General features: G+C 32.0%; 1 protein-coding gene across 1 annotated transcript in view; it reads left to right on the forward strand.

The window, feature by feature from the left end:
* Positions 1 to 5459: 5459 nt before the first annotated feature.
* The window catches only part of LOC139510183 (condensin-2 complex subunit G2-like), a 49906-nt gene continuing 38622 nt past the window's right edge, over positions 5460 to 16743 (forward strand). The window contains exons 1-4 of the mRNA XM_071296602.1: positions 5460 to 5583; positions 10707 to 10795; positions 11975 to 12124; positions 14505 to 14622. Coding sequence (XP_071152703.1) covers positions 10718 to 10795; positions 11975 to 12124; positions 14505 to 14622 — 346 coding nt within the window. The 5' untranslated portion in view covers positions 5460 to 5583; positions 10707 to 10717. The remainder of the gene's footprint in view (positions 5584 to 10706; positions 10796 to 11974; positions 12125 to 14504; positions 14623 to 16743) is intronic.

The raw sequence follows: 16743 nt of genomic DNA on the forward strand, positions 1-16743 counted from the left end.
AAATCTTTATATCTATGGACGAATTTAGTATAGGTTTGAAGTACATGTAATATACGGAAGATCAGGAAATCTTTTTTTTACAAAATTTACTCCTAGATTCAAGCTTTTGATCATAAATAAGCTTCTGTCCAAGTTTGATAGAAAATCAGGATTACCGAATGACAATAAAGTAATACAAAAGCACTTTTAAGGATTAACAAAAGAATAACACAGTACGTGTAACACAAATATGTCGTTTAAGTTTTAAGTTGAATAGGCGCTAATTGAAATGACTAAAGGAATTAATTATTCTTTACGTAAGAAAACTAAGAATTATGCTAAGATGTGACTTTATCTATTATTTACAAAAAGAATTATCTTGAAACTTTCCGATTAGATTGATTTTAACCATATTTCACCTTCGAAATTTCTTTTCTGGTCTAAGTCATTAATTTTGCAGTTATTGTTGCTATATCGGCGTATAGTACATTTTTAATATAAAAAATGTATATTTAGCATATTTATAATTCTTACATTTCCAAACATAAGATGATACTAGCTTGCAATAGATATCATTATTGTGACATAACACGTTGGTAAAACATGACTCCATTATTATTTATTTGATTTTAACTATTTATTAATTATTAATTGCCTTGAGTATGTATACAATATCAACGAGAGTGATTTTCTCCATTTTAGAGCTTAAAATAAGTTGTCCACCTTATCCCTCGTAAACCTAGTAACATATTGACCATCATTTCGGTGATTTGTAGTTTCATTTAAAATGTATTCCCAACTAGTAACTGTATTGCAATGTGGGTGGATCGAGTCTGAGCAAGTATGGTATAACCTTATCCATCATATAGATATTTATACAGATAACTGTTTAAGTGAGTTTGTGTTGTTGAAATGTTTTACATACATGTATATTTATCCTTCATTCAATTTCTATAGAAAATAATCAGACCGCATTTTTAGCTGATCTCTAACTGAAAAAAATACAAAATTAATATTTCACAAAAGAAGGGCAAAATTATTTTCAATATAACAAATGAATTTTATGAACTGTTATGATCATTGATTTCAGAATTTCCCACTTAAAACATTGTAAACTTTCCTGGCTAAATCGTCAAAAGAGTTTTTAGAAGACTTTGTCCACTTTCTTCCGTATCTACTCCATGAGTTGCCGGTGACCACACCTCTGACTGGCCTTATATCCGGCTGATTAGAACATCGCACACCACTTATGTTAGACAGCCTATCAACAAGTGATTGGATATCTTTGGATTTCATTTTTTTGTCTCCAGTGAATTTTGCTTTAGCTGGCATCAAACTGTGTTCTTTGCAAACATGATCATGTGCAGTCGGACCTCTGATTGTATATCCGGTTTCTTCTTCTGGTTTAGAGAGTCTGTCACAAGATTCCATTATCTCAAAATGAGACATTGTTTTCGATGAGTAACGTGTTCTGTTTTTGTACCCTACCTTTCCATGTTGTCGGTGTTCCTGTTCTTCTTTCTCGGAAAAGGTATTCGAATGTGTTAGTCCTGTTTCCATGTTCTGCATTTCACATAGATAATTTCTATAAACAATTATGTTCTTCTGTGTTAATTGCCTCAATATCGACAGACAAATTTCAGCTATATATTATTGTAAATCTATTTCTGATAAATAAATATACAATCCTTTTTAAAGTCTATTGTTTGTGCATAACTATGATCGCTAAAATCGATTTCAAATGAATATTTGACAATGATACTACATACAGAGTATTTATGAAATATTTATGCTTGATTTTAATTGGATTATTAAACAATAATCAATTGCTAGCAGGCAATGCCTTTAAAATAATATGTGTATTTCTGTTTACATTAAAGATATTAAATTACAAATATTGATATGGTTTTTTGAAAGAATGACACAAAATGTCAGAATTATTAAAGGAGTAAAATGGTAGGTCATCTTTAAAAAGATAAACTGTCACGATTTATGATATATATACCGAGATTAACAAGCAATAAACCTTGTCTTTACGACAAAACCAAACCAGCTTGATTTGTTTTTGTTTTAAGATGACATGCACAGAAATTATTCCCTCTGTAATTTTCACCTAAATGCTTGTTATTTTTTTTAAAAACTTGAATGTTTTATTGCCCTCGTGCAAACTTTACTGGGAATTCATTTTGTAATGATATTGACCAGATAGCCCCAACGTATGCATAATATATATCAATTCAATTCAATTCAAAGTTTTATTGCCATATAAACTATACAGTTTGTGACATATAACAACAACAAAAACAAATAAAGACAATAACTAAGTAACTCAATATATATACATAAATTCAGGTAAATATTAAAGGGTCCCCTGTCCTCAGTTCCATTGACTTTTTTTTATAAAGGATCCTAGTTTATTCACTTGTGTTGGTGTTGATGGGTTAAGTATATATATAACTCTATCATTGTCAGTGAGATTAGCAAATGAATTACTTTCTCTGTTAATGCAATTAAAATATGTTAATCTAATATTTGAATTATGAGAACAATTTATTAAGAAATGTTTCCGGTGATCATCTAGTACTTTGCATTTTTTGCAAAGTCTCTCTTCGCGAGGAATTTTAAAATGCCTTCCTTGAATGGTCTGATTCTAAGTTTTGTGATTAATTTTCTAAATTCAAAGTTTGGGTTAGAGAGGTAAGGATCAATAGATTTGGCTCAAGTCCTTTATAAAAAAATAATTTACTTTTATCATCAATAGATTTCAACTTATCCATCAACAGGTTGTTGTAATATGAGTTTTTTTGGGGTTTAATATAGCTTTTAATATTTCTTAATTGTTTTAAATTATTACTTATATAATAGTTCTTGTAAAACTGGTCATTATCGTGATATATGGACTACCCACAGGACGGTGGTATTGACTAAGATAGTGATAATGACTGAGCCGAAGGTTGTATCACAATAATGACCAGTTTTTCAACAACTGTTATGTTTATTTCATTGAGAAACCATGTTTTGGCAAATTCGCATAACTTCAAAACGACTAAAGCAAACTCGATTAGTTGTATTTTTTTATGGCAAAGAGTGAAGAACAGTCGTAGTAATACTGCCATGAGTTTAAGTTCAATTTTTCAGTATATATAAATACTTAATCGAGTTCTCTATAATTTTATAATTAACGAAAACATCTTATAAACAATTCAACAACTTAAATATAGTATTGAAAACAGGAAAATGTTTTATTAAAGGGACAATAAAAAGGCAGGACAGAGATTACAACTAAAAAAAAATGAAGGACAAAATTTTTCATCCTAGCCCCCCCCCCCCCCCCCCCCCCCATAAAAATCAAATGGTAGCTCCCTTAGTGTGCAAATATAAAATATGAAAACTTGACGTTCGTGACGTCACATACCAAACAATGACGTCATTCAATAAATTGCGTCACGCCCAAATGACCGTTCTATTGGACCTATTTTGAGGAAATTTTTTCTTAAGCTTACATAGATAGAACCGGACTTTCTGTATAAAAAAAAAAAAAAAAAAAAGTAGGGGTGTGATAAAGGGTATGCGATAAAGGGTGCTCATCAAAGTTGTGCGATATGGATTAAACAGCAGGCTATTTATCAAATATGCAAAACTACTGTATTTACTACTAAACATATGATAAATATAAATATTGGGCTTATGATATATATATATATAACATCTCAATACCTTATATATCATGTACTGTAGTACGACGCTAGATTAAAACTGACGTGGAAAGATAAAACCCGGCCACCGAAATCTTCATTTTTATGGAGCCCAGGTGGTCGTGTGATCTAGCGGGACGGCTACAGTGCAGGCGATTTGGTGTCACGATATTTCAGTAGCACGGGTTCGAATCCTGGCGAGGGAAGAACAAAAAATTTGCGAAAGCAAATTTACAGATCTAACATTGTTGGGTTGATGTTTAGACGATATATATATTTATCATATGTTTAGTAGTAAATACAGTAGTTTTGCATATGTGATAAATAGCCTGCTGTTTAATCCATATCGCGCAACTTTGATGCGCACCCTTTATCGCATACCCTTTATCACACCCCTACTTTTTTTTTTTTTTTACATTGGTTTTTTTTTTTTGCTTAAATTTTTTTTCCCTCAAAATAGGTAAATTTTTTGAATGACGTCATTGTTTGGTATGTGACGTCACGAACGTCGAGTTTTCATATTGAATGTGACGTCACGAACGTCAAGTTTTCATATTTTTTGGCACATTAAATGCAACTATGAAAAATACATAGCCTAAAGGCCCTTGGGCTGATATTGATGTCTCGGGATGATACGACATATGATACGGATTTTGCCATGTATTATTCTCTATATATATCTATATAGGCGATTTGGTGTCACGATATCTCAGTAGCATGGTTTCGAATCCAGGCGAGGGAAGAACCAAAAATTTGCGAAAGCAAATTTACAGATCTAACATTGTTGGGTTGATGTTTAGACGAGTTGTATATATATATATAGATACATGCTACTGAGCTATCGTGACACCAAATCGCCTGCACTGTAGCCGTCCCGCTAAAGCACACGACCACCTGGGCTTCACAATAATAAAGCTTTCGGTGGTCGTGTGTTACCTTTCCTCGTCAGTTTTAATCTAGCGTCGTACTACTACAGTACATGATATATAAGGCATGGAGATGTTATTGTAACTTACAAATCAGCTCACTAGCTATTGTTTACAAAAAGCCAATACACCACCAATCACAGGATAGATTGAGTGGTCATGACTCAAGAAGAAATATCTATTAATTGATTGCTGCACGGAGGAGGAACAATGAATGAACTTAATGGTCAGTTGGAATCAAATAAGTCCATATACAAAAGAATTCTACTACTCTACACAAATTTTCTGATGCAAATGCAATCGTCTATCATGATTATCTCAACATCAAGTGATAACAAATAAATTTAAAAACACACAAATATTGATACGATCGTTTACCAGTCAAAAACGAAAGTCAAATCTCTTTGGCATTATACATCGGAATGCCCTCACAGTCATCGCAATGTAAAAATCAGATGAAAATTAACTCATCACTGATGAGTATATATACTGAATAGAAATAGACCTACTTCTATCAAAAGCATAGTGAACGTGGACATATGGTTTTCAATAATGTTTAGAAACGCGTGCGGTCTGATTTAATTTCTATAGTATTCATAGTGTAATGCGATATATGGAATGTATCTTCAATTGTATTCAACACATATTATGTTTAACCTTTTTACTCATTGATCAGACTTCAACAACTTGACAAATAATCAGTTTTGAAGACAATCTACATGATCTAGTAGATAATTTACAAAATAATACTGACTTTTACAATTAAAAATTAAAAGTATTACCTTATACATTTTCACATCGCACAGAAAAATATTTGGTACGAGTTGGTTGAGTATGAGAGGCCGAAGCTTCAAGGTACGAGTTAACATGTATCAGATTTTGTCCCTATTTGAGACTGAATTGGTAATTGGTGAGACCCGACGAGACTGGAAACGAGAGGCGCGTTTTAGAAGATTCAAGTAATTTATCAACATTGGAAAAAAGTAAACAAAAAATTCTTGTTTTTGTTTTGTGATCTGAATATCTGTCACTGCTCCACGAATAAAAGCTGATTATAAATGATCAAAGAGCTAACTGAGAGTGTATCATAAATCATTTCTAATTTAATTTCCATGGCATAGGCCATAGTTAATCTTCAAATTATCTTTGTCGTGATGACAGAGTAATCTCTCTTGTGAATAATTTATCCTCTCTTGTAAAATTATTATCACTAATGTAGTTACTCCTTTGTACTTAGATATTGTAGGTGGCGCTTTAAAAATATTATAGAATTATATAAATGTGTTAAGTGAAAAAAAAAGAAAAAAATGGTTAAGGTTCATCATAAGGAATTGAAAAATATGGCCGTGTTTACACCTCCAAAATTACTATGAGTACAGACAAACTGGTACATCAAGGAAAGTTTTAAGGCACGGCAGGAACTAGATATATAAAAGTTATATGAAGTCTACGTTTCAGAAAATTAAAAACTTACCTGGATTTTGATGTTCATTTTTTTCCAGTCTGCAGAAGATAGCAAAATAAACAAACACCCGAGTTTCATTTGATACGGTCCACTCAGTTACACAGTTTAAACCTGTTAAATCACCTATTGTTTACAGGTGTCTATTGTCCATCTATTGTCCATTTAAATCAATACTACTCACAACATTGATTATATGACTGGAGCTTCTCAATCGTTTTCGCTACTTAGTTAATTTTTGCACCTTCAGCAGGAACGAAAAAAAATGGATAGCAAAATCTAGAAAAGTTTATAATTTTCTGAAACATAAAATGCATTTAAAATTTATATATCTAGTTCCTGCCATCCCTTAAAACTGTTGCAGGTGTATAGGTTAGTGTGTACTCAGAGTAAAATTTGGGGTGTAAATACGGCCATTTTAGCCAAAAGGTTATGATGAACCTTAATTAGGTTATCGAAATGGCTAGTCCAAATAATTATGACGCCTTGGACGGCTATTTTATAATTTTTTTTGGACGCCCTCCTGCAAATCCAAATATAAAAATACCCTCAGAAGACGGCATGATTATCTGGACTACGAAATGGCATGAAAAAATTAAAAATATTAAAAATTAAAAGAAATTTGTATTATATTAAATTATCCACTAAAATGGTTTGTTTCCTCTATGTACTCCGCATAGTCACAGCGCACAGGTACTTGTTTCTATCCATGGGCATGGGAAGACCCACTATCAACTGATCAACGTAAATATACGTTGATAGTGGTCTTCCCATGGACAGTAACAAGTGCCTGTGGCATAGAGTCTGTTCGCCCTTGGTTGTGGGGGTTATGATCACAGATTCTGCTTACTGTTTTGTTAGATTCCCGTATCCAGCTTACACTATGTACGTAAGCAATTATCATTTTTTTTGTAATTTCCTGTGTCCTGTTAGACTTCATTTCTCGTTTTCACGGCACAATAATTTGACTTTCACATGTCATGCCTACAAAAAATCAGCAATCCCGCATCACGCTTAAACCTAGTCCAAATAATTATGACATCTGGCAAGGCTATTTTAATTTTTTTCTGGGACTGCCTATGACGTCCTAATGCTGAAGCCATTTTTTACGTCTGGAGTTTGAGAGCAAATTTTGGGGGGAACTTTGAGATCTAATTTTGACATAAAATTTTCTTTGCAGGTTTAAAATTTTTACCTTTTTTGTGCTTATTGATGTAAAATATTTCCAGAAATATCTAGAAGAAATGGTAAAATAAGATACGATTCCATTTGAGTCGGGCAAATATTTATTTTGTTTCAAAAACATTTCCCACAATTATCAATGAAACCTCTCTTCCGGTAATTATAAAATATTAAAATCGGTAAGATTCATTGGACCCTAATTTCCGGAACATTCGATTTACATTATCCAGAAATTCGGGTCTTTCAAAATGTGCCGGTTTTAATATCATGAATATTTTATATTCACTCGAAGTGTCGTTTCATTGATAGTTCTGGGAAATCTTTTTTTTAATTTATGTGTTGAAAAGAAAAAGGCATTGAGTATTATATGTAAGAACACATTTCTGTTTACTCTTTTTACTGATTTGTCTACATACGATTACAAAATATATAAAAGCAAATGTCCGCATTTACACTACCAAAAAAACATGATAGCTGAAATGCGGACACAAGATTTTTTGGACAAGTGTAGTGGTGCAATGTCAATACCATGATGTGGAACATACGCAAAATTCTCTTAGTATCTATATATACAGTAATAATGCGAATCCGATACATAAATATGATATCAATAAAGATTTGGATTGATTTGTTTTTTATTTCATTCTTCATATTACAAATATTATGCATTTGGCAGTCTGATTTTTTCTACTGTCAACTGACACGTATTCTGCGGGTGTGACCCGAGAATTTCACAATTTTGAGGGATCAACCGGCACACCCGCCGGGTCATTGAAAAACCCTGGAATTCTGAAAATGACCCGTTTTCACCTGGATTTCTTAGCCTTCAGATTGATTTCATAAGTGATTTTCCCTTGAAATACCGACAAATTCGTAATTCTTCCATGTACAGAAAGTTCATCTAGCTGTGTAAACTGTCAAATTAAGTGACTCATTTAGTGCATGGCTTCACTTGACAGCTTTGGTGTCAAACACATTGTTAATAAACAAGTACCTTAGCTTTAGATCGTAAATAAAACAACTGGAGTTCCTTCCCCTTATTTGTCACCATTCAAAATTGTTCCTTAAATTTACGTTTTTGGGGTGAAAAAAGATAAAATCGAAAGCAAATAGAATGCAAATACATATTGAAAAATTACTTTTCATTATTTTTATACCTTAATAGAAATATAAAATAAATAGTTGAAATTTCTTTTTTTATCAATACTTCCTTTAACTGTTTAACTTTATTTTACTATACTCTAATTTTGATACAAGAAATTTAAATAAAAGAGGGACTTTTTATTATTATTTTTTCACCTTTCCACGTGTATTACAAATTTACGAGCGAAACCTATTTTCAGACATGCTTTAAGATTAGATGCAATGAAAGGGTATTCATGAAAGGTAATTGTATATAGTAATTTCGTTTTGAATGGCGAGAGTAGTTAAAGAAAATAAGTGTTCTCCATTTGACGACAAGGTGTCCGTATTTTAACTCCCTATGTCCGCATTTACATGACTGCGCATTTCCGCGGGTTTTAGATATTTCCAATCTACCAATCAAGAGAGGTGACATAAAAACGCGGGAAATAGTCCGTTTGATACCCCTCTATCCTTTCCTGTCCAATGCAACCACCAGTATGTCCGCAATTGGCCTCTATGGTATCCAAACTTTCGGATTTTAAAAAGTGTCATCAATTAGACGAATCTCCCCTATTGTATTTTAATGTATGAATGAATGAATGTTAACTTTATGCATGTATTTTGTGTGAGGGCCTCAATGAAAATTAGACTAGTTCTAATTGAGTTACCCTCTTTAGATAAAGAATTTATTATTATTATTATTATATTCATTGGGGTGTAAAACGTTGACCAAATATAAAAAAGCAAAGTTCATTTTGTATGATGCGCGGAAGCACTTCATTCTAAAAATGTATGCACGGTCAAAGCTTTTACATCCCTATGAAATTACTTAAAGAAGCATTCAATGGTATTTGGTATGCATCTGTATTACCATTGGCACATCTCATTTCTATGGAGATTGATTAGCCTTCAGTCATGGTTCATTGACTTTAATTTTTATCATACATTGTAACAAACAGAGATGCAACTAATCGTCGGACCTGTCAGACCTAAGGGGCAGAATTTATGCAGGTCCGGCAAAACTGGTTGCTGTGCAGGACCTGATGGCCGGCAATATTTTAGTCTGCTTGGGTCAGCCAAAACTTAATTCCCCGTCGGTCCTGGCAGAGTATTTTGTTTATAAAATTGTGAATTTACAACCACGTTGCATGATTAGATAGAACAACATTCAAGGCTTCGATTACATAATAGAAATCGGGAGTTCAAACTGTTTTAATGATAACTATTATAGCCTGACACCTTCCAAATATCCTTCCTTAAAAAATGAAAATAAAACCTTTTGCAGTATAAATTTCAGTTTTGAAATCGTATGTTTGACATTGTTAATTTATTGAAATATTTATATCAAACGCAGTTATTTAGTTGTAACAGAGAATACACACCATTGGTTTGAAAAATGACGTAACTTTAACCTCCGTAGCAGAGTTCAAAAAATCTATGGGTCACTGAATATTCACAATATATTTTATTTTTTAAACTTTTCTTTCAAATTAGTTTTAATCCAGAAAAAAGTAAAAACATTGCCTGACTGTACCTTAAGTTGAATATCTATATCCAAATTCAATTAATTAAAGCTGTAAATTCCATGATCACAAATTGAATGCTTTGTTTACAATTGTTGAAAGCCATGTGCTTTTTAGCGGGAAAATTCGGGAAACCCCTTAACAGGAAACAGTTACATTTCATTGTTATTTATAGACATATTACAAAGTTTTTACATAGATTATTTTGAGTGAAAATATAGGTCTGGCAGAAATGTGATGGGTCTGGCAAAACTTCGTACCCTGTAGGCCCCAATGTCTGACAGGAAAAAAAAACTGTTTGCATCTCTGAACAAATGGACAAATATGGCCATATTTTCACCTTACAAACTACTCTGTGAACAGACTAAACTGTGCAGTTTGAAAATTTTAAAGGCCTGAGATCCGCTAGATATAAAGTTAAATGTATTTTGGATTTTAATGGGCTTTTTTTACTTAAAGTGTTGCTAGCCTATTGCAATTTCAACATTTGCATTATCAAAATTACAAGACATATCTCTGTGATAACAGTTAATTACATGTACATGACATGATCATGATGTATTAACAATTTTCTTTTCTGCCGTTCATGATTTATTGTCCATGGTCCATAGAATATAGCAAGATTCACAAAATCCAGTTCACTGTCAATTTGGCACAAAACTGTAAAAATTATCAGTTACATTTGTTGTAATTAGTAAGACTAGATCAACTTATTCGCCAACATGCCTGAAATTGTCAGTCATAAAGATTCTGAAAAGTTGTAGGCATGGTCTTTACAAATGTACTTAACTTTATTATCAAATTTTATTTATAGAATTTTTAAACATGCAGAACACACGAGAAGAATTGATAAGTGTTGCAGAAAGGGGAGAACTTGATCAGTTTGTCTCTTTCTTGAAATTGGTAAGTAATAATGTTGAATCTGCAATTTAAAGCTGATTCATTATTATATGTTTGAAACTGTCTTTGTTAGTGTTGGTTTATCATGAATTCAAGTAATCAGCACTTTTTGGCTTTTATGCAGAATTTGCAAAACATGAATTAAATATAAATATCCACAATTAAAAATATGATTTTACCTAAAAAATCCATGAAAATTGGTACTAAAACAAAATGAATTCACATAGATTAAAAGTTGGGTAATTTTCAACATGTTCAAAAACATACTGAGCTAAAAGATAGACACAACATTCCCTTAATTCAAGGACAGATCAGAATTAAAAACGAATCATTATTTTAAATAAACCAGATATACTTATCAGTACATTTAATTTGTATCATAGAAAAATGTAATTTGCCTCATACATTTCATATATACCTGATCATGTCAGAGATAACAATGATTTTTACATGGCTATGACCGTGAGGGCATTCCAATGTATTGTTGCCACAGAGATTTCTACTTGTGTAACCTTTGTGTTTGACTGGTTACCGATCTATAAATAAATGGAAATTATCGAGTGCAAAATAACATTCTTTATTACTAGTCATAAATGAATTTCTCAATGAATACTTATAAAGATATGTTTTTGTTTAGAACATAATTAATATTATGAAATGTATATATAAAAGTAAAATAAATCTTTAATATTTATGCACATGTACTGTGTACAGAAAAATTGTCTTAACAAGTGTGGAAGAATATCTCAAGAACATATTGCGAGAAAATATGAATGCCTACTCAAATCCATTCTATTAGAAAAATTGAATTATTACAGAAGAGCATCCACTATAAACTTGTACTGCACTATAATTAAAATAGTAGAATAAAAAGACATACAAATGCATGAAAATAATATATACATGTAACTGTTATATACAAATATTATTATAATATACATTGTATAACAACAAACCAAAGTATACTGATTTGTATCACTACAATATAATAGTTATTACGGTGAGGCTGAATTCCTTGTCATTTATTCATCATTCACGTATGAACTTGTCGCAGAAAAAAATATATATCTGCACATGAACCTCACTTTCAGGTTTATAGAGATGTGATATTTTTTTCTGACAATCAACAATAACTTGCTGTCATCCGATGTTCAGTACATCAGTACTTTGATTTTTCTTTAGTGCAAAACAGATGGGCATGATTTACAAGAGGTGTTGAGTGGCTGTAGCAAGCCTCAACTGGATAAATTATGGGACAGTATACAACAGAAATGTGCCACTACTTTTATGAGTTTAGAGGTTGCAGAAGAGAATGAAGATCAAATGCAAGAGGTACACTACCACATTGTTAATACAGTCAAATCTGCTTAAAAGGTCAACTCTATTTGTCTAGTCCCACTGTTGGTAGATCACCTCTCTTGTAAGGTTAATTTTCCTTTCCTGTTATAACGAAACTTATGTATACAACACCTATGGTTATAAATGTCGGTTTGACTGAATTCACAAGACTTATTTCATCAATTGCTGTTTTTATAAGCCAGTCTAATTATGGTTTACATTTGTCCATTCATCCACTGACTGTCAGTCTGTAAAACATGTTAAAACTTAGAACAAGTACTCAAATTTCCTTTTTACCTTCTCTGATGTTATTTTAACACAACATAAGGATTTACATGTACTTAAAGTCAGCTCTTGATTTTAACAGTTTCAACTAAAGCAGTTGTTTACATATTGTGCACTACATGTACATGCATACATTTTGTAGGATCTATTTTTCTATGATGATTTACAAATGTAGATATAGGTTCTAAACATAACAGAATTATATCAAATGTGAAATAAATTTGTATGGTATATGTGAAGATGACCACCAAAGCAAGGCCAAACTTCGACCACCCACCCAGTAACCTATATTAACTCTACCATGTGATAGTCACTCATCCCCCTAAAAAACCGTTCATGATGAGGATCAGGCCTCGACAATAACGCTTGTCCGATTGTCCGGTACCAGAGGTAAAAAAGGTCAGACAAGTAAAAGCTATACCAAGCTTGTCCGATGGGACAAGTAGAATCATTCTGCAGAAAATAAATTTTAATCCAACTTTGATGAACAAAGTATAATTATTAACAAAAAAAACAAGAAAAGAAGATTTGTTTGACATCTTTCCTTTTTAAACTGAAACTAATTGAAACTTTTTATTTCTCAGTCGAATAATAAAATCAGACCCCTCAGACTTGCAATCGATAATTTAAACTGGTTCTTTGTCAAGTACTTTTAACAGGTAAAAAGCACACTTTTCTCGGAAACCAGTCTTACCGATCTAATTCAACCATGGGCATTTTAGATAAGGTAACCTTAAAAGACAGTTCGTCACCAGCTCGGAAATGATTCGGCTCCAAGTTTAATAGACAGTTGGGCACTGTAGGAGACATATTTCATAAACATGATTAATAGACAGTTTGGCAAGGCAGTAGACATTTCTGGACCAAGACAAATCAGAACTTCTTTTCGTACCTTATTTTGTTGCTCTATAATGATTAATATCGATGTCCATAACGTATTTTTTAAATAAGAATGAGGAAATTATTTACCATAAAAATCATCAAATCATGTTTGATCTTTATGTAGAAAAAACAATACCAATGCAATGCAGTGACCTATAAGTGTTAATTTCTGTGTCATTTGGTCTTTTGTCTAATTGACAATCATGCCTCATATTCTTTTTATTGATTGCATTTGAATAAACTTTTTTCAACTTTTAAAAAAATAGGATAAAAATCCAATGAGTGTACATTTAGAGGCCAATTAGATGGTGCCTCATGTGCAAAGTATGATGAGACTTTAGCATTGATAAAAACTAGAACCTAAGTCCTGTGACACAACTCAATTCAGTTGTTCATGGCTCATATCTTTTAAAAGTATTTCAAAGGATATAAATCAAATTCTGTTCAATTTCTTTTTAATTCATTTTGTTCCTTGAATCAACTTGAAATGCAAAAAAGGTTAATATTAAGATTTGTTTTGGACAAGTTACAATTTCATTCGGACAAGTAAGTTTTGGTATGTACTTGTCCTACTGGACAAGTTGGAAAAAAAGTTGTTGTAGAGGCCTGAGTGTTCAGATGCACACTGAAGTACATCTCATTCTTGTCAAATTTACTGTTTCATGTTTTAGGAATATTTTCAACCAGTGATTTTCAACTGATTGATTGAACTTGCAATTGCCTTTTGTACTTTATCACCTCAGAACCACATTTTTCTTCCCAACACTAAATGAACAAGGATTTTACCCGGTACTTCCCAAGGTATTTTAAACTTTATCTGACATTTGGTCTAGTTAATGTGGGGACTGAACTGGACTGAAAACCAATTTTAATGGTCATTTTGTTTGTTTCTTGTTTCATATAAAAAAAATATATGGATTATTTACTGGACACTTTGTCAAGTTGAGTAACAGCTTTTAAAGTTTTAAATTGGATTAAACCCATTTTCTTCAGTCATTAGCCAATATCTGATCATGCTGATAGACCTTCTGAATGACAGATTTTCAAATTAAATATTGTTTTGTCTAGTTTTATTGTCTCATCAGGTTTTAACGATGAGAATTGCATGTTTTATCCACTGCAGATGTTTGCATGTCATGTATTAAGTAGATTATTAAGTAAATACCATATATATATCCTACTTTCAGTATGCTTTTCTGATTTACAGGAATTGGAGAAATTGCTAGAAGTTTTGGAAGGAGTTGTAAACCTAGCATCAGCAGCTATAAATCAACAAGAAATCTATGTTCCTGTCTCCTTATATTCCACTTCAGTTGTTTTAAATGGTACTTTTTATTATTTACAAGAAACAGTTAAAATGCCCTTGTGTCCTAAAAAGGAGAAGGGGTTGCTGTACAGTATATAATTTCTTTTAAAAGTAAAATCATAATTGAGATAATGTTGAAAGAGCCACATAAAATACTGTGCTTGATAATTTCATCTTTCTTTTTTAGGTTTTATTAACAACAGGATTTTTGTGACAAAAAATGTCGGTTATTGATTTGGGGATGTACGGTGGGCGGGCGGCCGGTTGAGGTCAAGTTCAATAATGACGATTTTGAATTTTACCGTTCAGGAGTTATGGTTCTTAAAAGATTGAAAAATGACGTTTCCAGTCGTGTCCGTGCATTTACTTGTGAACTGTTCCACCAAAGCTTTTCAAATTTTAATATGTTGTTACTGATGACAAAATGGAGGTCAAGTTCAATAATGTTGATTTTGACCTTTAACGTTCAGGAGTTATGGTTCTTGAAAGATTGAAAAATAGTGTTTCCTTTCATGTTGTTGCATTTACTCATGAACCATTCAACCTAAGCTTGGTACTGATGGCAAAATGGAGGTCAAATTTGATATTAACGATTTTCACTTTCACCGTTTATCAGTTATGGTTTTTGTGATTTTGCCAGGACACAAATAAATGTTAATAATTCCGGTTTGCTGTCGATGTGACAGCCTCTTGTCTTGTTTTAAACTGTTTATTGGATTATCTAGGTACTCATACTTCTCAATCTTTTTAAGTAAACTTGATTGCCATACATACATCATCAAAATCAGGATATTCACCTTGTACACAGATTTTTTTCTCTAATGCATATTCTTGAACATTTTGATAATACAAACTAATTAGGCCAAAGATTTTTCCACTCAAAAATTGGGGAGAGCAAGCGATTTAAAAATTTTGATAAAAAAAATTATTTGCAAATTTTTGAGATGAAGCTTGAAAATTAAGGCGAGCGATTATTTATTTTTTTGTAAACATAAAATCATAGGTTCTGACATTATAGATCAAAACAAGATGGTATAAAATTTGATTTACCACTTGCCTTTTGACATTTCTTTACTTTTAGCAACTGCTGAAGTTTTCCCTAGTTCACAGAGGCATGTAATGCTTACTTTTAAATGCAGCATATATATGAATTCTTGTATTAGGGAGCAACCATTTAACTTCAAAACGGGGAGGGGAATGGTGTTTTGTCTGAGTCAGAATTTTTTTATGCAAAGTGTGATTAATTTTATTTAGTTTTTCAACGCTTTCAATCAAATTTTATTTTTTCAATATTTAAGGTATCTGGATTCAGAATAATTTTTTTTGTCATTTGCTTGACCAGAATATTTTTTTTCAATCAAATTGGTAATCAGAATATTTTTTTCTAGAAAAAACCATAACCCCCCTTAAAGTCAAATGATGGTTGCCTTACTGTTAGTTTCTGAGGATATCAGATCTTGAAATGAATTATTGAATATATATTTCAACTGCTTACAATGATCTTCTTTGAATTACCATAAATGGCTTTCCTCCTGCACAGGACATGACTTATAACTAGCAACACAGCTGTGTCTTGCAAGAAGCAGGAACTGCTCATTCTTTCAGGACACCTGTGTTCTCCAGTTTTTTTGGATTATCTAGAGCTGTTCTTTGATGTGTGTTCATTTTAGCTTTTTAGCTCACCTGGCACCTTCACATATTTAGTCTGAAGTATTTGAGTTTTCTATGATGAGTTCAAGATCAAGTTTATGTTGCTCAAATTACTGTTTTTTGGACTTTGAAAATTTCAAGAAAATAACAGTTATACAGACTATTTTCTAAATGCCTTCTATAAATGGCTTCAAGCTTTTTTGTGAACAGGATCACTTCTGTCATTTCTAACACATCAAATTAAATAAACATATTAGTTAAAATAAGAATAAATATGGACTTTTTCAAGTACACCTATTAAAAGAGCACTCGACTTAATTCGCTCAGCACAATGGTTTTTGGGGATTGTTAAGAACTTTCTGTAAACAGTAAAGGCTAGCACAACAAAAAAAACAACTGAATAATGTTTAAAATGTTACACGTGTAGCATTAAAATCTATGTAATAAAGCAAAGCCAGCAGATAATCTGTAAAAGTCTTAGATTGATTTG

Source organism: Mytilus edulis, chromosome 2, assembly GCF_963676685.1.
Source record: "Mytilus edulis chromosome 2, xbMytEdul2.2, whole genome shotgun sequence".
Classification (NCBI taxonomy): Eukaryota; Metazoa; Mollusca; class Bivalvia; order Mytilida; family Mytilidae; genus Mytilus; species Mytilus edulis.